The 24,054-nt window shown below is 37.6% G+C and overlaps 1 protein-coding gene across 1 annotated transcript in view; it reads right to left on the bottom strand.

The window, feature by feature from the left end:
* Positions 1-24,054, bottom strand: part of LOC115065364 — a 130,868-nt gene that overhangs the window by 85,236 nt on the left and 21,578 nt on the right. The window contains exons 13-28 of the mRNA XM_029546147.1: positions 23,669-23,722; positions 23,038-23,142; positions 21,307-21,360; positions 20,483-20,587; positions 17,827-17,880; positions 17,104-17,208; positions 16,138-16,191; positions 14,459-14,563; positions 13,550-13,603; positions 11,635-11,739; positions 11,306-11,359; positions 10,623-10,727; positions 7,714-7,767; positions 5,081-5,185; positions 4,473-4,526; positions 3,685-3,786 (exon numbers count right to left, since the gene is read on the bottom strand). Coding sequence (XP_029402007.1) covers positions 3,685-3,786; positions 4,473-4,526; positions 5,081-5,185; positions 7,714-7,767; positions 10,623-10,727; positions 11,306-11,359; positions 11,635-11,739; positions 13,550-13,603; positions 14,459-14,563; positions 16,138-16,191; positions 17,104-17,208; positions 17,827-17,880; positions 20,483-20,587; positions 21,307-21,360; positions 23,038-23,142; positions 23,669-23,722 — 1,269 coding nt within the window. The remainder of the gene's footprint in view (positions 1-3,684; positions 3,787-4,472; positions 4,527-5,080; positions 5,186-7,713; positions 7,768-10,622; positions 10,728-11,305; positions 11,360-11,634; positions 11,740-13,549; positions 13,604-14,458; positions 14,564-16,137; positions 16,192-17,103; positions 17,209-17,826; positions 17,881-20,482; positions 20,588-21,306; positions 21,361-23,037; positions 23,143-23,668; positions 23,723-24,054) is intronic.

Genomic DNA, 24,054 nt, shown 5'->3' with positions numbered 1-24,054 from the left:
TTGTTTTTAAGGGTATGCTTGTCCTTGGTCTGGTAAATGATCGGATTCTGGCAAGGGAGGTACTTGACGAAGGCTAATGAGAGCCTATCTTCTGTCAAAGGGATCATCTTATATAGCATAAAGATATTATTTTATACAGTATTCCAAGATTCCAATGCATTAGTAGTGAATGGATATACTGGATGGTTTTGTGTGTCAACTTGACACAAGCTGGAGTTATCACAGAGAAAGGAGCCTCCCTTGAAGAAATGCCTTCATGAGATCCAGCTGTAAGGCATTTTCTCAATTAGTGATCAAGGTGGGAGGGCCCATTGTGGGTGGTACCATCCCTGGGTTGGTAGTCTTGGGTTCTATGAGAAAGCAAGCTGAGCAAGCCAGGGGAAGCAAGCCAGTAAGAAACATCCCTCCATGACCTCTGCATTAGTTCTTGCCTCCAAGTTCTTGCCCTTTGTGAGTACCTGTTGGGATTTCCTTTGGTGATGAAACAAACCACACAAAAGAATTGACAAAGGCTTTGAGTAACTGAATCTCTGCTCCTGGAAGGAAGGGTAAACCCAACAGAAATGAATGGAGAAAGAAACATTTAGTGGAGACTGGTAACTAATTAAAGATAGAGAGCAAACAGGGAAAAAAGAAAATGAACTTGAAGCCAATTAAATGAAAAGATCAACTGAAGAACTGCAAGAAAGAGAAAAAGGAGCTTTGGGGTACAGAGGCACATAAAAGATCCAGGCATGCTGCTTGTTGGGGTTTGAGAAAAAGAAAGCAAGTACCCCAACCAACCAACCATAAACCCCCCACTAAAGTTGGACTGATGCCAGGACCGAGAGACTTTTCTTCTAACCATGGAAGAAGCCCACAGTTCTACAAAGTGCTAAATCCAGGGGACAGTGTCTCTACCTGTGTGATAACACTAGAAAAGAAATGTTTTCCCTTCACCGTATCTCAGAAACCTGTAGCCAGCATATCTGACACGTTGTTTTAAGTGGTATTTCTTTTGTTAAATTTCTGAATGGAACTTGCCAAAGCTAGAAGAAAAAGACATTTTAAAAAGATGTATTATATTTTAATCATGCATATGTGTGTCTGTGTGGGCCATAAATAGGCATATACACAAACAAGTTCAGATGCCCATGGAAGCCAGAAGAGGGCAACAGATCAGAGTTAGATCAACAGATTAGAGCCAGAGTTCCAGACAGTTCTGACTACCCCATGGGGTGCTGGGGACTGAACTCTGGTGCTAAGCAGAATCAGTACATGAGCTTAACGATCCAGTCACATCTGCAGCCCAGAAAAGTAATTTTGAAGTTTCAAAAGACTTTGCTCTTGTATGACCAGGCATCTTGAAATAAATGTCCTGAGAATGATAACACAGATTGGAATTTTGCCTGTTTTCACTAACTTAAGAGGAGAGGTAAGAGGTGTAAAATTGAAAAATTAAAAAAATTTTTTTTTAAAATCTCATTCGTCTTTTTCATTCATCTATTAATACCTTTCCATTATATTTCAGTATTGTTCGTATTTTTTAAGAATACTTTATTGTTTGTTGTTCTTTCTCTTCTCCAATTTTACTAACACACCAGTGGTTCACTCTCATGCAGTCAGACTTTTATTCCTTGATTTATCACTTCCCTCTTCCTCACACTGCTTTCTTTTTTGATCTATATTCTAGTATTTGGTTTGTTCTGGAGTTGTTGCTGTTGCAATGTTTTATTCTCTTTTCTCTTAGTGGTAATGGACATTGAGCCCACAACAGAAGAAAGAATGGTCACTAAAGATATTCCCATGTAAAGTCTGGAAGTACTATCCATCTGAGTGCATATCCGATCTAAACTTTAGAAATACACTTCCTCTGAAATGAAAATTCAGTCTGTCACTGTGAACAGGGCATCATGGGTCAGACCATTTTACCTCATGGTGGCTGAAGAAGGAGTAAAGAAGATTTATGGGTCCCCTTGCTTTTATTCTACGGGATGCTGTCACACACATTCAGGGGTGTCGTTCCTCACTTAATTCTTTCTGGAAGCATCCACACAGATATATCACATGCATGTCTTACTCATCTCCTTGGTAATTCTAAATACAATCAAGTTGACAGTGAAGATGGACCATCCCAAGATGTCCTTGTCAAATGTCTTGGGGGAGATGGGAAGAACACCTACCAAAATGGAAGAATGAGTCTGACCAGTGAGCTACAATAAAACCAGGGCCTGTGTGCCTGAGTAGAGGTTTAAAGTTAAGGAATAAAAGAGTTTCCCAAGTGAAATGAGCAAATGCATCATCCGAACGGCATGAGCAAAACTAAAGCCAAGAGATCAAGCATTCCTGCCTATGTGTATAATTAAGATTGTGAGAGGATGTCAGTGGTCCTGGTAATGAAGATCCTGTGAAGTCTAGAGTGTCATGTAGAAGCACGGTCTCTGACAGGTCTTCACAGGGCCTTGAAAAAACAATGTACTCACTATTTGCATTAGGTCTGAATTTTAGATAAACCATTCCAGCAGTTCAGTGGACCATGTGGGATTGGGAGGTGAGGTCTCTGGAGAGGATGCAGCAGTGGTGGTGGACGGACAGCTCAGGGGTGAAGAATACTTCCAGCTCTTGAAGAATAACCATGTTCAGGATGAGCAGATCCAGAGTTCCTGATGCTTTTCTTCAGGACTCTGTGGCTGCTACTCTCAGATGGTTGTGCTCACACACAAACACATACCCATAATTTAAACATTAAACAAGTCTTAGGGAGCGAGGCTGGAGAGATGGTTCTCCAGTTAAAAATCATGGGTTGCTTTCCAGAGAACACAAGCTCAATTCCCAGCACTCACATAACAAACTTTCTACAACTGCAATTCCAAGAAATCTAACACCTCTGAGTGGCCTCTGCAGACACCAGCCACACATAGGATGCCCTGACATACATGCAGGTACATCAACCCATACACATAAAAGAAAATTAAGATTAATAAACTGAAAAGATGTACAAAAAGACAACGTGGAGAGAAGAGTTGTATTGCTGTTCTGAGACCATCAACTGGAGGCGACAGGCTTGAAATATGGACCATGGTAGCAGAAGGACAGAACTTGGGGATAAACTGAGGAAAACTACACATGAGTGTTTAAGACAACCTTGGGATTGAGGGGAGGAATGGCCAAGAGGAGGAAAGTATAGTTAAATTTGGGTAAACATGTGGCAAGCGGCCATCAAGAAGCTATCATAGAGTAAGCTTGGCAGGAAAGGGTATCCATTTCAACGTGGAAATGTTGAGATTTGGTTTCAAAAGGATCATTTAAGGGGTTAGGTCTGGCCAGCATCCAATTGTGTAAACCTCAGCGTAGACTGGAATAGAGACATGGACCACAAACTTCCTGAGTGGCAGGGTAAAGGGGCTGGTTGAGGGATATTGTTTATTGAGGTCATGACTTCTCTTGAAACTTGTGTTTTACTCTCTGAATGTCTGTTCTGTTCCTTAGCCATTTTTTGGAGGTTAGATAGTAATCAAGGTGTTACCCCAAGTATATCTTAATCTACTTGGAGAAGGGATTGGTGACTTTGGATTTTAATGAAATAATAGGATTTCTATTTTTTTTATCTTCTTCCAATGTCTTTTTGAGAAAATAAAACTTTAAAAATCCTTATATAGCTTAGTGAAGACACAAGAAGAGACATGGCAGTTTTATAACACTCACCATCAACTGGCAGGGTTTCCATTAGGTCTTTAAGCTCTGGTTCTGTGAGTTTAACCTCCATATCTTCCAGGATGGTGTCAACGTTATTTACGTCAACTTTCCCTTTGGGAAAAAAAAACATTAGATTAGAAATGTATGGAAAGCAAATAATTTAAAACATTAATCATTAGACACCACTGTTTGATTTAATTATCAAACTTGGCTCATACTAAAATTTAAAAAAAAACTTGACGATTCACATATTTATATCACAATATGAACACTAAAAGCTCAGTCAGACTCTGCTCCAGAGAGCAGCGTTAGTAGAATTCAAACATTAAAATCAGAACCTTTCTCCCTGAGGGTTGTGTCTGAATCAAGCCCACACTGCACACTGAGCCTTTGCAGGCCCCTTTTTCCTGCCATACTTTTGAACAATAAAGCCTACTTGTGTTTTCTGAAGCTTTGAGTTAATTATTATCAACTTGCTGCTTGCTGAATTAGAAAACAAAACAAAACAAAACAAAACCAAAACAAAACAAGAACCCGGGAACTTTGACCTTTCTTTTCAATTCTGCTGCAAAAATACATGAAGTAGTTCTTTTGAAGTAAAACTTGAAAAATTCCAAATTTATTTTTGTTTAAGCAAAGATAGTGTCTAGGGTACTATTTGTCAAATTACAAATATCCTTCAAAATGTAAGGAAATGGGCTATAAATAAGAAACAGGATTCCCTATTTAATGAATTACTATCTGGACCATGAGATTCCTTGAGAAAATTCTGTTTTCTTACTAATTCCCTAACTTACCTTTGAGAGACTTTACTTCCTTCATCAATCTTTTCTGGAATACCATTTCATCATCTATAATAAAATAATATTTACCATGTATTTTTTGTAATACAAAATCATAAAAACTAAGTATATATTTATGTCATGAATATCAATCTTTTATTTCACAAGAGAAATACTATTAAAGACAGAATTACATGTATTATGATTACATAGAATTGGGACATTATATTTCCTTAGATATTTACATTACACCATCCTCAAATACATATGAATTTGAGAATGGGAAATTTTTGCTTTCTGATAAATCTACAGTCTGGCATTGCCCACCATTTTTAGTTGTTCTATAGTGTGTGAAACACACACACATTTAGTAGACTTCTACAATAGTGAATCACATATTTTTCTCCTTTTATTTCCTTCCTTGTTTCTCACTCCTCTTTACTTTCCTCATATTTTCTTGTTTATACAACCCAAAGTCCTTTGCATAGTTCTAATAGCACCAAGGACGTATGGCTGAATTTATACTCTAGTGATATCCACAGAGAATTAAGTAAAAAAGTCTAAAGCTCCTTTTTTGTCCACTGATACTCATGGGTGACACGTCGTTAGTGTTTGAGGCTTACTGTCCACAGGCAGGATCTTCTGCAGCTCAGAGAGCATCTTCTCTGTGAGGTCAATGCCCATGCTTCCCAGAACGGAGTGGAGATCATTGATATTAATCTTATTACCTTTGAAAAGACAGCAGTGTTGTCATTGGGTAAACCAGATATTTAACCATGGTTGTAAGGCATGTTGCACAAATTAAAGTCTAATGTTTAAATAACACTTATCTACATAAAACCAATAGAAGAAACATTTTAAAATTACCCTGACTGGTGGCTTAAATAAGATATTTTTTAATTTTTGGAGACTTGACAAAATGGCAGGGATAAATGTGTATAAAACTCGGAAATTTAGGAGCCTAATCAGAAATAAACAGACATTTCTACAAGTACAATTCTTTTGATGTAAAGCACAAGATTTAATGTTCCAAACTGGCTGGTGGTGGCACATGTGGGAGGTAGAGGGTAGGGGTTCTGGGGTAGGTGGTGAAGGGGTGGGGGTAAGGAGCAGAGGATCTCTTAGTTCCAGGCTAGCCTGGTCTACAGAGTATTCCAGGACAGCTGGGGTTACACAGAGAAATCTTGTCTTGAAAAAAGGAAAAAATAAATCAATAAAATTAGTGTTCCTCACAGTAACATTTTTAATCTTCAAAATTTATCCAATTTTGCCTTGCCATTTGCTGTATGTTTCTAGTATACATGTCTATGTATATAATAACAATATGTGTGAATATTTATATCATAGTAAACAAAATTCTGATAAGTATAGAGTATCTCCAGAAATGAGAAAAACATTTAGCATTTTAGTACTAAAATCTTGATAACCTAGCGATAGTGTCAGAAGCAGTAGCAAATGAGTCTTTAAGTTGTTTTAAATGGATATATGGATGGTACAGCTGCCTCTCCCTCTCCGCCCTTCTCCCTTCCTCCTGGCAGCAAGCCCCCAGGGTCTACTTGTCTCTGCCCTCATCACTTTGGGTACATTTGTGTACTCCATACCCTACTTCTATGTGGATGCCTGGGATTTAATTCAGTTTCTCACACTTATGTGACAAACTCTTTATACCCACCGAGTCCCAAGTCCAGGCCCCAATGGCCTTCCTTAGCAATGAGTCAAAATGCAGAATATAAGCAGAGACTGAAGGAAAGGCCATCCAGAGACTGCCTCACTTGGGGATCCATCCCATATGCAGATACCAAACCCAGACACTATTGCAGATGCCACAAAGTACTTGCTCACAGGAGCCTGATACAGCTCTCTTCTGAGAGAGAAGCTCTGCAAGAGCCTGACCAATACAGATGCAGATACTTGCAGCCAACCATTGGATTGAGCACAGGGACCCCATTGGAGGAGTTAGGGGAAGGACTGAAGGAGCTGAAGGGACCAGCATCATTAAGGTGAAATCTCTTGGGAAATGTTTTCTGAGAGCACAGAGGCTGTGTTCCAGAGATAGCCAAGGTTGTACCTCGTGTTGAGGCTGAACTTGGTAATGTGTGAGAGTCACCCAGGTGGTACTGGTTTTGAAGGCATTGAAGGGGTCATGAAGAGTAGCTGAGGCTTTGTACTGTGAGAGGCCGTAGAAGGCCATTGGTGAAGGTTCAGCCTTAGTTGCAATTGATGGCCCAGGACTGAAAAGATCATGCAAAGGAGTTGAGGCTTGGCACCATGAAGAGAGCCTATGAGAGGCTATTGGTGAAGCCTAGTTGCAGTGTTTTGGAGATGCCAGTACCATGAGATGACCACCAGGAACAGCAGCAGCAGTGGAGGACAGGCAGCTGGAGCCTAGAAGACAAGGTGTGTGCTACAAAGGGCAGAGCTGGAGAAGTGACCCAAGTTCTTGGAGGAGGCCAGAAGATCGTGAGTGGATCCCAGACATTGGGCAGTTGTAGTTTGATTTTGCTTTTGATTGTGACTGTGCCCTGATGCTTTTCCCTCTTGAAGTAAGAAAGTATTTTAGTGGAGCCCACAGTTAAGAGATTTTGAATTTTTAAAAGACTTTGAATTTTTAAAAGATATTGGATATTTTAAAGGGATTGAACTTTTAATATGTAAAGACTGTGGGACTTTTAAAGTTACTTAGATCTTGGGGGATGAAAAAGAAAGTAAGGGTGGAGGCTTAATACTGATGACTGTGTGTCAGGTTGACAAGGGGTCAATTGTACTGGCTGGTACTGTGCTGGAGTTATCACAGAGAAAAGAACTTCAATTGGGGAAGTGCCTCCATGAGATCCAGCTGTGGGGTATTTTTTTCAATTAGTGATCAAGGTGGGAGGGCACACTGTGGGTGGTGCCATCCCTGGGCTGGCATTCTTAGGTTCTATAAGAAAGTAACTTGAGCAAGCCAGAGATAGCAAGCTCCATGGCCTATGCATCAGCTCCTGCTTTCTGACCTGCTTGAGTTCCAGTCCTGACTTCCTTTGGTGATGAACAGCAATGTGGAAGTGTAAGCAGAATAAACCCTTCCCTCCCCAACCTGCTTCTTGGTTATGATGTTTGTGCAGGAATAGAAACCAGGACTAAGACAGGGGATAACAATTGAAATGCAAATAAATAAAATATCCAATAAAAAAATAAAAGCTGGTATATACTTCTGATAAAAACCATTTAATACAGCAGAGGATGAGAGCTTCAGTATTATGTTAAACTTACCCACCTGTAAAAGCTTCCATTGCATCAACCAACTTTTCCATTTCAATTTTTCCAGTATCTGTAAGAAAATAAGCATGTATATATGGACATGCTCCCAAGACTCAGAAAACATGAATTGTGACATTAAATTAAATAGTATTTAGATACTCTAGCACTTTAACATATTTTAAATACTTCATAAGCATGGATTAGGGGGTCAAACATTTAAACATGACCAATATAACCTTTAAAATTTATTATTTTTATCATTCAAAGTAATAAAAACTTTAGAAATGACATGTGGAGAGCCTTTTGGGTTGCTGCTTGGCAGGAGTCTGACATTGGCCAAGGAGAAGAAATAGACTTCGGGCAGGAATCTGACACTGAGCCATGACAAGAAAGTAAGTCCAGGCAGGGACCTAACGTTGGCCAAGGACAAGGAATCTGATTTTAGGGTAGAATAAAGAAGTAGGCTCAGATATCTTGATCCTCCTTAGAAACAGCTATCACCAGAGTGATCGTGGGACTTTGTGTTTATTGTCTTGCTTGTCCCCTGACTATTGTCCTTTTAGTTCCTTATTGTACTGCTTGCATATAATTACTTGCATATAATTAAAATGGTATAAAAGCAGATTGGGAAAATTAAATTTGCCTTCAGTCTCAGAATTGTCTGGGGGTGATGCTACAATGTTGTCTAACTGTCTTTTTTCTTTTTAATCCTCACTCCCGTGCTGGAGAACCTGTTGACTGACTGAGCAGGCTTGGTCAATGACAGGATAAAATCTAAAGAAGATTGCTTCCGGCTTACTAGGGCTGTTTACAATTGACAACTAAACCATTGTTAGAGGGTTTTATGTGTATGAGCACTTTGGCTGCATGCGTGTCTGTGCACTATGTATGTGACTAGTATCTACAGAGGACAGACAGAAGAGAGCATTGGATCCCTTGGAACTGAAATTCTGGACAGTTCTGAGCTGTTTTGGGGGGTGTTTGAAATCAAATCCTCTACAAGAATACAGAGTCCTCTTAACTACTGACCACCTCTTCACCCAATTGACAGAGTTTGGGTTTTTGTTTTGTTTTGTTTTGTTCTTTTGTTTTTGTTTTTTGTTTGTTTGTTTTTTGTCTAACAGAAAGCACATGGCATATATAAACATTTTAATATAGATTTCAGAAATATCCCCAATATAATTTGTTTATTCTCAGTAGTTCTTTGACAAAGAGGCAAACTTTCTTTAGTTTATTTACTTGCATTGTATATACAAACTGCAAATCATTTTGAGAATATTTTTGCTGTCATGGTGTGAGTAGTCATTATGCAAAAAATGTTGCATGCATACCTCACATTTTAATTTAAAGTATGATTTATTTGGAAGTAGGCAGAACTTTACATGTTTTAAAAGTCAAGTGTTACAAAAGGCACATTTCATGATATGACTGTCCAGGGAATCTCCTGTACCCCATCTCCTGGCAATCTTGTTCACTTTAGAATCAACTAATGTGACTACCTTCCCTATTACTTAAAAAATTAGACAAATAATAATTGAACACACTTGCAAAGTACAGTGTGGTATTTTGAAATAAGTATAGATTGTAGAAAGCTAATCATGTAAATAAGTCATTAATGAACCTGTTAGCTTTGTGATTAGAATGTTAATCATTCAGTTTCAGCAATTTAAATGTATATACTATTATTTTTTGAAAAATACTAAAGAATTTATCCCTTTCCTCTATTAAACCCTCCTTAAAATACTCCCCTCCCTCTACTTCAGATTGGTGATCTCTTTGTCCATTAATTATACTATGTGTGTGTGTGTCTGTATATATATATATATATATATATATATATATATATATATATATTCCTAAATATGACCTTCTTAGTCTGTATAATGTTACTTGTATGTATGTTTTCATTTGATATTTGTTACCAGTGGATCTACTAGCCCCTGGGGAAGACTCTCATTTGTGGCATTCTTTAATTGCCTATAGCTCTTTTTTGTAGAGTGGAGGCCTCATGGGCTTTCCCCCATCCACTTTTCCATATCCACTGGTGTTGTCATTGCAAAAGTGCAAGCTATTATTAATTGCACTAAACATGTATGACTCAACGATGCTCCTATGGAATCAGAACTTTGAACATATCTCTCTTCTTTGCTTACCCCAACTCACTCCAATCTGGAGTCTCCTTTTGGTTCTATGAGTTATCTACATAAAGCTCCAACCTAGACATGGACATTCAGTGTCTCCCTTTCCATGTCTAATTTTCCTCCACTGAGTTGATTTCTCGGGTGCCCTCTCTCAGCACCAAGAATGCTAACGGAGCTGGGCGGTGCATCTAGGGATCTGACCCTCTCTTCTTGGTCTCCTGTGTACTTGAGTATGTCTATGGTATTATTTGTAATGTCTCCCACTTCTTACCGATTTTGTATATTTCAGTTTTCTTATTTGTTCCTCATTAGGTTAGCTAAAGGCCTCTCAACTCTGTTTTCCAAAGCCTAACCTTTAGCTTTGCTGAGTCCCCATTGCTTTCCTAGGCTGTCTTTCACGGATTCGTACTATAGTCTTTACTCATAATCTTCTATGTTTGGACTAAATTTCCTTTTAGCTCCCTGAGGTATAACTCTAGGTTGTCTATTTGAGATATATCTTCTTCTAAAAAGTAGTCAGCAATCTTTTCTTTCATTCTGCTCAGGGAGGGGTTGAAGGAGAAAATGGGGAGCAGATAGAATCTAAATATATCTTAGCCGTGTATGGAATGACAGGGAAATATAAATAAAAATGTTTAATTAACAAATGAAAAATACTACAACTACCACCATCACCATCATAACAAGAGCAAAACAATCTAAACAAAAGAAAAAAAAACCCAAGTCCCAGTATGCCAGGGCTGTTAGAGCTCACTGGCATGCTGACCATACTGGGCATACTGACCGCTCACTGGCAGGTTCTTGATCATGTCTTTATATTCCATGTCTGAGAGTTTCATCCCCATGTTTTTCACCATTGTGTCCAGTTTGTTGACAGAAACCTTCCCTCCTTATAGGAAAAAAAAATCATGAAGAAAAATCAATGACAAAATATGACAAATCCAGTTATTTCATGGCTATTACAGGTTTCTTAGTATGAGGTTCAAGGTCCATAGAGGTCAATGGAAGTGCACAAAGGCAAAACACGGTGAAAGTAAAACGTATTTTCTGAGTTGTTTTTAAAGAATCAGTCATATTTCAACTGCTTTTCGAGATATTTGTATCTACCCTCAGAACGATACAAAGAAATGCCGACTGAGGATTTTGAAACGTGCAGTGACCATTGTCTCTCCGGTGTCTCTGTAAACGTTCTGAGCTCTGGGACAGATTTTTAAATTGTTAATCATTTTCTTTGTCATTCATTGTTCAGGCTTCCACTTTGTTTTCTGCCTTGCCAGTGACTTGAAAGTCCAGCGCAAAATGGTGCGTTGGAGAGTCAACTGGACTAGGGGCTAGTAAGCAGGCAGCAAACACAGATGAATGGGAGATATACATAGGTACACGACAGACTGAGGAACTGGCAGTTCAACAAGTATAAAATGTTATAAATAGAAGATATTGAATCAGATTTAATCGCTTATCACTTACTTTCGGCAGACTTCACAGTGTTCATTAATCTATTATGGTAGAAATTTCCATCAGCTGTAAGAAAAAGCACAGTTTAAGTCAATGTAGGATGAGTTGAAGCCAAGATTCAAACGACACTACTATTCCTCTTTATTGTAAGGAGACTTTCTACAGAAAAGCATCGTTTTTATCTAAAGTACTGAAGAGTTAAATGGTACAGTGAGGCTTGCTCATACAGCATATTTGGACCATCTGATCTTAATGTCTCCATGGCCACCAGAACAAAGGTAGTAAAGTCCTTATAAGTGAACTTTCACCTAAGTACCCCTGATGGCTACAGCAGGGCTTACCATCAATAGGGAGATTCTTTATTAGCTCTATGAATTCCTTCTCCGTGAGGTCCAATCCCAGGCTGTCTAGAATATCTTTTATGTCTTTGACATTTTCTTCTTCTCCTTAAAAACAGAGAAAAGGCAACAGATTCATATGTTATTCTGAGACTAGATGATATTTTAAAGTAAGTATTTGTGGGGCTAGAGAGATGGCTCAGCACTGGCCACTCTTTTCAGAGGACCTTAGTTTGATGCCCAGCACCCATATGGAGGACCACAAACAGTTTGTAACTTAAGTTAGAGAGTATTTGGTGCCCTCTTCTGACTATTCTGGACACCAGGCATACATGTGGTACACTGACATATATGCAGGCAAAACACCCATCCACATGAAATAAAACTAAAATATAAATGAATAAATATGTTGTGGATAGCCCTGGTGCTGTTTGTATTTTGATGCTAATTCAACTTTTCCAAGAGGGGCTACCTGGGATGAGGAGCAAATCATGTACTCAGGACTTCATATGACCCTTTTAATGAATAAAGAAAATCACTGGGCGAGTAGGCGTGACTTCCAGGTTGGGGGGAGGAAGAGAAAAGACAGGAGAGGGATACGGGCTTTTGGGCAGGGACAGGGAAAGGACAAGATGTAAATATAAGTGGCCCCCAGTTTTGATGGTGAATATGCTAGGATTCGCCACCAGAGGATTTAGATTTAATATGGTTTATAAGATTAGGATTTTAGTTGTTGCGCACAGTGATTGGATTACCACGGATTCTGAACTAAGCTTGTGTGCTGTTTTCCCTCACTCAGTGGTTCAACTGGGTCCCCAAGAGAAAGGTACTATGGCAAGTCGTGGGTTTGCAAGAAGTGCACCTCAAAAGGCTGGGGGAATTTTGAAGTGGGGTTGGCATGGTAATGACCCACCTGTGGGAACTTAGCGAGCAGGGTGGAGAGATTTCAGAGCTCTGAGTCAGAGTCTCCACGAGATGAGAACGGCCCACTGGGGCTTGATGGCATAGCATGAATTGCCTGTGTGTGTGTGTGTGTGTGTGTGTGTGTGTGTGTGTGTGATATGTCATGGGACATGCCTCTAATTCTATTACTCAGCAGATAGAACCAAAAGGATCGAAAGTTCAAACCTAGCCTGGTCTATATATAGTTTGAGGCTAGCCTGTGCTACATAAGGAGAGCCTGCTTTATAAAGGTAAAATGAGGGTCTGGAGAGATGGGTTTAGTGGTTAAGAGCTCAGTTGGCTATGCTTCCAGAAGACCTGAGTCACCCACATGACAGCTCGCAACTATCTGTAACTCCAGTTCCAGGGGATCCAACACCCTCCTACAGACACACATGCAGGCAAAACACCAATGTGCATAAGAAATAAATCATTAAAAACAATTAAAATGAATTAATAAAAGAATGAGCAATGTGACTATTCAGTGTTAATATCAACTAGTAAAAGGACTAAAGTGCAGGCACCACCTAACCACTTCTAATTGGAAAGAGGTGGGTTTCTTCCCTTTGTCCTAGTAAATCAGGAGAAGTCAAACAAACACCAAGCATAGCACAGCATGAAACACTCATTGAAGAATTCAGTTTATATTTTAATTGTCTGGATAATTTTATAATCAGAAGCTGAATGGCTTTGTTACACAGATTATGAAGTTTATATTTTTATTAAATGCAACTTCATCATTTATCATTTTATATCTTTTAAGTCACAGAGTACTAAAACTATGTTAATTGAAAATTAATATACTGGACGAAATCTTACTATTAACCAAGAACAGTTAGAAGAATTAACCTTAGAGTATGTATAATTCAAACTATAGCTATAATTAGACGTAAGCAAAAGTGGAAGAGAATAGAGAAATCAGCATAGTTGTTCAGATAAAAGTGACAGCCTTGGATTTAGAAAAATCATGTCTCACCTATGATAGTGTTTACTTCCTTCATCAAGTCATGGAAATTAACTTTCCCGTTACCTAGAAGAACAGATATTAGGACGTAAACCTTGCCAAAGAGAAAAATATGCAACTAACATTTACTTAACCCATGAAAATTATGTTTGAAAAATCATCTTTCAATCTTAATGACCAGCTCTTAGGGAAATCTTGACATATTAGTAAAAGGCACCCTGTTTCCGTGTTTTAACATGGAGGTGACTTTAAGTATGTCAATATTATGATAATAACTTGTTTTGTGTGCTTATCTAATTATTACTGTGCTCTGCTATTAAAACATCAATTACGAAGAACACATGAACTAAAATGCCAATTAAAAGAGAAATATTTTTAGATGAAACTGAGTCTGTGCAGCTTACAAAATTTGTAAATATTCCGATGGGATGATAAAGGGTGAGGCACATACATGCTGAACACTGCTGTGCACGAGACCCTTGCAAGCCGAAGCCAGACCAAGCCACTGTGGCAACCTGAAGTCAGTCCATTTCCACTGCACGTTTGCAAGCCTAGATTTGATGACGTGACTTTCTGCTTATTTGTTCTTTACTTGGAAGTCTCACCGGAAGGGATGCTCACCCTCCCTGGAACTCTCTCTACTATGGGACCTCCAGCTGACCTTTATATTCGTTGGCTTCTGCTGGGTGTTTTGAGCACCTAATTTGATGGTTTGTCTGTCTGTCTATCTCTTCTTTTCTTTTGCTTTAGAATGTAATATACTTAACAAATTCTAATAATCAAATCCCAAACAGAAATTTGTGCTTGAAAATTAAAATACCAATGTTAAGGAAGCTCAACAAGGTACACAAGAGAAGTTCAATAAACCAGTTTGCAAGTGGTACTCTACAGAAGGCAAAGTTGGCAACTCTTAAAGCTCACCGTCATCTCGTAGGTTTGACTCTAGAAGATCAAGCTCCTTTTCAGTAAGTTTGATTCCCACGTTTTCTAGGGCAGCATTTATTTTATTTCGTTTAATTTTTCCTCCTTAGAAAGATAGATACATTAAAAAGAGAGATGTTTTAAGTATTAGAAATATATTAGCTGCATTATATTAAAATACAATGAATTTCTAGATAATACTATTTTTAAATAGTATTAGTAAAGAATGAACCTTTAGAACTCTGCATTAAATAACTTTACATTTGTAAAACTCATATAATAGTTTATAAAGTTGTGATTGAAGACAATGAAATACACAGCAGAAGGACTTTGAAACACATAGCGTTTGCTTCCACAGATATTTAAAATTTTTGATAGACCTGGTTTATCCATATTTGAAGATAGTTTTTGAGTAGAGATTCTTAAAAATAGGGAAAAAATTATATGGGTTTAAAAATACATACCTGTCTCAACAAACTACCTGAGATGATATCAGAGAGCTCATGTTCTGAAGCTGAACATGAATTGGGGCTGGGAGTGTATAGAGAAAAAATGAAAATTTATAATTGTAAACCAAGGGGCCAAAAGAGAAGATAGATGTTAGCTAGCATGGGACCCGTGGGATGAGAGAGCCACCAGGGACGTGACCAGTGAGGCTCCTGGCTACCAATGCTTTATTTAAAATTTTTTATGTACATTTGTGTTTTGTTTACATGTATGTCTGTGTGAGTTCCACAGATGTGGAACTGGACAGTTGTGAGCTACCATGTGGGTGCTGGGAATTGAACCTGGGTACTCTGGAAGAACAGCCAGAATTACTGAGCTATCTCTCCAGCCCCAAAGTGCTTTATTTTTCTAACAGTGATATTCAATTTACTTAGTGATAATATTTTCAAATTAAAAAATGTGAAGCATGAATTGTCACACTAAGTTTTTTGAGAAATATTCTGGCTGTCTTCCTTCAAAAAGGCCTAAGGACGCTGGGAAGCATCCTTCCTCCATCCTCTCAACAGGGATCAAATGTAGAGCTTCTAGCTCTTCAATTATCCCCAAATCCTTCTCTTTTTTTGTAGTAATTACTGGGAAACTCAGAGGAAGAGAAATCCTTATTTATAACCTTATGAATTTGTCTATTTTTCCTTAGCTGAATGTCACTAGAAATATGTTCTAGCTAAAGAAATCATAATGAAAGAATGGACCTCATTCTACCAAGCTCATCAGGTAAAGGTACATGCCACCCATCCTGATGGCATGAATTCAACTACTAGGACCCACGTGGGGGATGGAGAGAACCATCACGAATTCCCACACATTGTCCTCTGACCTTCTCATGCACACCATGCCCCCCCCCACACAAAATAAGATCTTTTAAGAGGAAAATAATGCTTAATATCCCTGACAATGGGTGTGATTAATTTGGGGGTCATCTGCACTTCTCCAGCTGATCAGGAATTTTTGTTATTGTCATCATTTTATATATCTATCTACAATGCAAATGAAAATTTGACAATTTATTTAAAAAAATACAGGAGATTGTGAGACTTTTCACAAACATAAAAACAAGTCACTCATTGTCGAGGTAAAGGGCATTTATAACAAAGAAGGTAAATTCAGAAAGTGTGAGGTGAGAACTCAAAAACACAAGCTAGACATCAATTCTCAATCTGCTCACCACTCACCTTTGAAAGACTTTACCCCACTCAACAATCTGTTCTTATAGATCTTCCCAGATTCTATAATGAAAAACATGTTTAATGCCAAACAAAATGTAAGACTCATGAAACATATATACCTTCCTTCCTTCCTTCCTTCCTTCCTTCCTTCCTTCCTTCCTTCCTTCCTTCCTTCCTTCCTTTCTTATTATAATCATTTTTATTAATTTGTCAGAGTCATGGTCACTGTAGCAACATAGGCTGCCCTCGAACTTCTTGCACCTTCTGAGGGCTGGTGTTAGGGACCTGGACAAACACACACACTCAGCTATACACATTTCTTACTTTCAGGAAGAATGTTTTATTATTTGGTGGATACGTGTTTTTATACCCCAATAAAGCCTGAAGAGTTTAGAAATGAGAACTATCGGTCTCGCAGACTATGCAGTTTGACACCTGAGATAATCTTTATTTCTTTACTTTAGAATTCCATACACAAATGCATGTGTTTTCATCTCATCCACCTGTCTTGAGCTTACACAAGCATGGGCATAGTGTTGGCTACGTCAACACAGGCGGCCTATCAGCAGGTTTGTCCTTGAAGAAAATGGACTCACCTACCCTCAGTGGCCTTCAGCAGCCTGTACCTCACGAGCTCGCAGCAAAATAGCTGTCAGCATCTGCATCAGTTTTAATAGGCTCAACTGCACAGATGCTCAGTCTTTTTTGACTTTTCCCACCTGATTCTAAAAATTCCTTTTATCAGCCCCTTCCTTTGGTTTTTCTTACTAGACTAGTGTTGCGCCTGTCATTCTATGCACAATAAAACTTTATACAATATTTTAAATACTATATATATATATATATATATATATATATATATATATATATATATANTATATATATATATATATATATATATATATATATATATATATATATATAGAAACCTTCCCAGAGTCCTATAAAACTAAGCTCCCACCTACAGCTCACCATCAACAGGCAGTCCGCTTATCAGATGCATCCTCTCTTTATCTGTCAGTTCAAGGCCCATTTCTTCCACTATATCTGGAAGCGCACGCATGTCAACCTTTGGTCCTTTGAAAAATGTAAAATATTATCATCCCAAATGTTAGAGAATAATTATTTCAAGAAACAACGTAACATTAGAGAAGGATTTGGTTTTTATTTTTTTAATCTGAGGAAAATTAAAAAAAAAAACAGTAAAATACATGTATACAGAATCAAGAGGGATCATGTACCATGTTTACTGGCTTACATAGAAATGCCAGAATGTATGTTATGATCTGAGGATGAGTCAGAGGAGAGGGAAATAAATTTTATCTTAATGACTTCTAATAAAGCTATCAGAATCAGTTCATTTATGCATCTTACCGGGGAGTATTGTCTTCCTTTATGGTTTTTACTAAATTATGTTATTTGCCCTTGACATTGATAATAACTGCCTTTTATGGCTGTTACCTGATGTACTCTGGTTTGAGTATTTATTAATAATACTTCAGTGAATGATACTGCCAGAATAAATGCTCTAGAAAGCTGACAATGTGAATGTTCTACACATTTAGCCAGCAAAAGGGTAAATTGTAGGACAAAAGTTCACATTTTATCAAAATTAAAACAAAACAGATCAGGGATAGAATAGTAGAACAAGGAATTCCACTACTGTATAAAGCCTGAGGTTTGGTTCTCACTCACCCGTAAATGTGTTTAATCCCTTAAACAATTTCTTCAATGCAACTCTTCCATGCACTATAAGAAATTCAAGTAAAAAAATATATCACATGACTCAAAAATAGCAAGAGGAAAATATTCTAGCAACATATTCAGTAATCTCTACAGCTTTATCTTCTTCATCAGGATGAATCAGAATGAAGAAACAAACTGCTAAAAATTTAACAATATCAGCTATGTGACCGTCATTTCGTTCTACAGTATCTTGGACTTTCCACATTCAAGGGGCAAAACTCAGAGGCATCTATGCTCAATAACTTATATTTAGATCAGACCACTAAAACAGGAGTTCGGTATGTTTTATGGTACTTCGTAATGTTTGGAGATTACTAAACATTTGCTCATGTCATAAATTCTCAATTTACCTGTTTTCTCCAGGCAGATTCACTTACTCCTCTGAAGTTTAAGTGAGAACTACGAGGTGCTTCTGGGTAGGGGATTACATTTACTGCTCTATTAATAACGAGTCAACAAAGGTGACACCACTGCCAGGGGTATTGAAGGTAATTCCCCTAATCGGTGTAAAGATTAATGTAGTCAGAATAATATTAGAGACTGGCCTTGTAGGGAAGAGACTGAGGGAGGGAGGGAGAGAGAAAGAAAGAGAGAGAATTATTGCTTTTTGAGTAGTTAATAAAAGGACAATAGCTCATTCCATGGCAGTAGTATAAGTTGTATAAAAGGAATCATGTATCGCCAACAAACATTTGAAAATGTTTCATAAGTAGCGCCTCAGTAGTAAATTAGTAAGGCTCAGCAAGAAATAGATGCATATTTATACAAGATTACTGTAAATGTTAATAACTAATGGAAATAATTCCATTAAGATTTTGATGAAAATATGTAATTTTGACTTGATCTTATCTTTGAAAAAGTAAATATGTCTCTACCCTAAAATCTGGGAACTGTAGAGTGTAAACTTCTAAGTATATATCTATGGAAATTCTTTGACATGTGCATCATGAGGCAGACTTCTGGAAGGAATCATTGCAACAAAACTAAAGACAATGGAAATATCCACTAAATAGAAAAATTATAAGATTGTGGCATATTCATGCACTAAAATATATAGCAATAATAAAGTAATACTTTTGTGGCATTTGGGGAGCAATTGGGATTCAATATTGAATTAAGTTCCAGAAAATTTGTGAGACATTGTAAGATGAGATTTTAATAAAACTTACAAACAGGTAAGTGAATATCTATTTTGAAACATTGTTCAGAAACACACACACTTACCTGAAACATGAGCTTTTAAAACAAGGGGCCTATAAATGCAAAATTTAGCATAGCAGTTTACTGGCAAAGGCATGAGAGGGAGGAAGATCCCATATAACACAGGAAGCAGTGTTCATATGTAATGCTTAAGGTGCATGAAGTAATTGTGGCTCTTATTTACAAATACTTCATAATATGTGTCATATAAGGCATATTTTACATTTCAAAATATCATATTTAAAGTGATGTATTCAGTATCAACTCTATTCAAATTATGCAATGTTTCCTTAGCATAACTCCTGCCATCCATTGGTAGACCATTTGGCCAGGACTTAAGTGTTCCTGACCAAAATCAGTTGACAAAAATATGACATTGTCGGTTAAGTTCATTTTAGTTACTTTTATCCCATCCCAAATATGTCTTTTATTGTCTCACCTTTTATATCTTAAGGAATCTGGATGATTTGAACAAAGTAGAAAAAAGTAAGTTTAGATAAATCCAGAATTGTAATTATTTTTTTTCATGTTCGAATTTTTGCAATTTAAGCATTTTCCACTATTTAATATATCCATAAAACACAAGTAATACTATTAGAATAAACAGGTACATTTACAGAAATGTATCTGAAAATAATCCATGTCCTCGTGAAGGCCACAGTCATCAGTGACATAGATAAAATGACACGGCATGTGATCACATGGGTACTGTTAGCCAGAGTTCCCCCAGGCTCACATGCTTGTTTTACTCATTTTGTGGTGAAATTACTCTGTGATTTGATACAGTTAAGAGTAACCATTGTCCAGGCTGGGGCAGCTGGAGCCCAAGAACACAATGCTTCCACCAGGATGCTCAGAACAGAGTAATGGGTCAACCATGCTGGGGAGAATCCTCCAGGGTCCCTGTCCTGTGCCAGGCTTTGCCATGGCTTCATGGCAAAGGAATGTGCCCAACCTATCATGTTCTGTTCCTTGCTTTGTCTCCTCGAGTGGTGGCACTGTCTGAATAAGTGGGATTAGAGATTGTGGAAATGGTCATTTCAGTGGATGGCTGGGGCACTTAAGTACCTCCTATCCCTACCCTTAGCATTCGTTCCTTCTCATTGTCATTTTCCATGAGATTTATCTTTAACATTTTAATTGTGCTGTTACTCTCAGACGTCATCTACATTTTTCCTATCTTCCAGCACTTCCCATTCCAGTAGAATATCCGAATAAGCTCAGCTCATCAGTCAAGTGGCAAGAACTGTATCATGAACGAAAAAAACACGAGGTCATCACTTCCCTTTATATCTAAAAATTTCCAGCTGCGCCTGATGGACATTTAGGGGTGAACATTGACTACCTGACTATGTGCACAAATTCTAGACTTTCTGAGAGACCTCTGAACATCCTAGATGCTCACCGTCAGCAGCCAGGCTCTGCTTCAGATCCTTGATTTCTTCTTTTGTGAGCTTCCACCCCATGTTTTCCAAAACCGTATCAAGTTTATTGATATTAGCAGTTCCACCTAGGAAAATCAAGAGGAGCTAGTAAAATCTGATGAATTCTAATTCCAAAGTTCTTCATTTCAATTAAGGTTTCCAGTTGTTTGTTTGTTTTTCGAGACAGGGTTTCTCTGTGTAGCCCTGGCTGACCTGGAACTCACTTTGTAGAAGGTTTCCAGTTTTAATGAGACTAGGCTACAAAGGGTCAATAACGAGCTTAAAAATGGGATCTATTTCCTAAGTTTGAAGTGTGGTACCATGTTTACAGACCTCCATGGAACAGCATGAAGTCTCTTCTATTAAACACTGTCAAGGTGAATTTAAAGTCCGTGGCTTCATTCCTTTTCTCTCTTCCGTGCGGTAGGGATTGAACTCAAGCCCTTACTCACAGAAGCCGAGAACCCTACCACTGAGCTACAAGACCAGCCCCACTATTATTTTTCAAATAGGCAGTCATCAGTTCGATTTCTACTAATGAAGATGCCATCTTTTCATTAATAAGTAGCTCTGACTTGTTTACTTTATAAGATTATCCGATTATCTCAATTCCTACCTCAATTATTCCCTTTGCTTCCCATTTTTATACAACTTTCTATTTTCAACAAACATGAATGTAATAAAAAAGTAAAAAACCCAACATGCAAACATTTTTTTGGTAACAAAGGCAATTAACAAAGGAAGACAAATTAAAACATAGGTAAGTTATGGGTCCCTTCCATTTTTTTCTATGCACTTCACTTACGATTGAAAGACTTCAAACCATCCATTATCCTGTTCTTGTGAACTTTGTCTTTAGCTACAAGAAACGTAAATCAGGTCACACTTAAATGAATCATGTAGAGAGTCACCAATGCAGCAAAAGTCATAATTTAAGGTAAAACATTTAATAAATTGTGGGGCATCTGTTCTCCCCTTGCACCATGTGGGTACAGTTCATGAGGATGGTGGCAAGCACTCTAACCTCTAAACCGTCTTGATGGCCCCCCACCTTCTTTTTTTTGAGACAATGTTGCTGAACCTGAAGCTTGCCATTGGCTAGCCAGTAAGCTACTTGTCCCATCATCTCAGGTCTCCCTGTGGTATTAAAGCTTTAGCACACGCTGACATGCCCTGCTTTTTGTGCGAGTACTAGCGATTTGAACTCAGGTTCTCATACTAACACAGTCCTAGTCATTTTTCCATTGCTGTGACAGAACACTGTGACCAAGGTAACTTATAAAAGACATCATTTAATTTGGGGCTCACAATTTTAGACAGAGTTCATGGCCATCATGGAAAGGATCATGGCAGCAGGCAGGCAGGCATGGCGCTGAAGCAGTAGTTTAGAGCTCATATCTTGAGACACAACCATGAGGCAGAGTGAGTGAGATAACTGGCAATTAACCCCTAATGACATACCCCTTCCATCAAAGCCACACCCCACAATCCTTCCCCAAAAGTTTCACCAACTAGGGAACACTTATTCAAATATAAGCCTATGAGGGCCATTTTCTTTTTAATCACCACATGTGACAAGTGTTTTACATATCTCTCCAGATCATGGATATAATTATTTTTAAGATGAAATTACATTATTCATTTTTAAAATTATTGACAATTTTTATCCTCTATGGTGATGCTTATTTTTAGTTGAGTCTTTTTAAAAAAAACTTATTTTTTAATTTTTAAAAAGTTATGTTATATGCATGGGTGTTTTGACAGCATGCATGCCTGTGCACCACATGTTGCCTAGTGCCCACAGAGGCCAGAAGAGAATATCAGATACTCTGAAACTGGACTTACAGATGGATATAAGCTGACATATAGGTGCTGGGTATCAAACTCAAGTCCCCAAAAGAACAGCCAGTGCTCTTAACTGCAGTCCTAAAACTTACTTATTTTTATTTTATTTTATGTGTGTAAATGTTTTGCTTGAGTGTATGTTGTGTATCTGATGTCAAGGAAGTTGGGAAGAGAGCACTGGATTCCTTAATGTATGGTTATGAGATGCCATGTGTGTGTTAGGAACCAAACCCATGTCCTCTACAAGAAAAATAACTGCTCTTAATCACTAAGCCACCACCCTAGACCCTTCCCAAACTTTTAACTTTTAAAAGATATTTTCTCTCCTCCTCCATTGTCAGCCTTCTGGTGCTCTTGTAGGTCTTCAGCTGTTTCATATTAACTGTCATCTATCTATCTATCTATCTATCTATCTATCTATCTATCTATCTATCTATCTATCTATCTATCTATCTACCTACCTACCTATCAGTCTTATCTGTCTATAATCTATCTGCTTACTTATCACACACACATATACACACACAGACACAGACACACACACACATATACATTTCCATTGGCATGAGATAATTAATCTGAATAAAATTTTAAACTATTTTTGATGCATTTTAGAAAATCCTTATACACATTCTCAGATGCAGTAAGAATGCACATTGCAATCAAGACATTAGCATTTTAAAACACTTACAAGTTATGGGTAGATGTTCTAGCAGCTCTTTGTTTTCCTTTACTGTGAGAGCGATCCCCATTTCATTCAGAACATCTCCCATGTCACTGATATCAATGTCTCCCCCTTGAACATCATAGAAACAGGCATATGTTAATGTGGAGAAATCCCTCCTCCCTCCAAACATATATTGAGGTCTCTTTAGCTACAACAGCTACATTAATGGACACAAATATGCCAAATGCTCACAATTCTCACTAATTGTGACAGAAATATATATAAAATCTTTTACTATTATGAATATGATAATAGACATAAAGATGTAGTTTACTAGAGGGAAATTAGTAAAATGTGGGTAAAGACTGCATTAATTTTATCAGAATACCATGTCTCTTCTAATTTTCAATAAGAAAAATAATTTTTCTTTATGAAAATCTGTTTATAGTTTTGTGTGCTAATTTATATTTTGAAGTTAGTGATAATTTATCAGAAATTTATACTGAACTAGTGCTAAAATGCAAATGTTCTAAACTACAATTGCAGGTAGTTCATTAACATAGAATAGAAAGAATACAGTAGAAAAACCAATATAAAAGTATAGTATAGATATATAATTTGATATAAAATTGACTTTAGATTTATAGAGACCAACCTGTAATAGCTTCTACTGTTTCTAGCACTTGGCCAAGATGAATCTTTCCATCAGCTGCAAGAAAAATCATAATTAGCACAAGAGATTAAAAGTTAAGAATTGAAGCCTATCAGCTTAATCTGAATCAAAATTTCATCTATAATAAGGATAAGAATCTAATTTATGTTTGGTGGAGGACTGGCAAGAAAATGTTTTATAAGTTTTATGTTCACGGAAATGTCAGAATAATAGACTAATACTGTTGGAAGGGGATCTGGAAACCCCTAATTCTAGTGCAAACTCCAGGTTCTTCCCAGGATTTATGTTGTAATCAAATTTTCATTATTTGTGTGTGTGTGTGTGTGTGTGTGTGTGTGTGTGTGTGAGAGAGAGAGAGAGAGAGAGAG

This window comes from Mus pahari, chromosome 14 (assembly GCF_900095145.1).
Source record: "Mus pahari chromosome 14, PAHARI_EIJ_v1.1, whole genome shotgun sequence".
Classification (NCBI taxonomy): Eukaryota; Metazoa; Chordata; class Mammalia; order Rodentia; family Muridae; genus Mus; species Mus pahari.
This window is presented reverse-complemented; position numbering and strand designations above follow the sequence as displayed.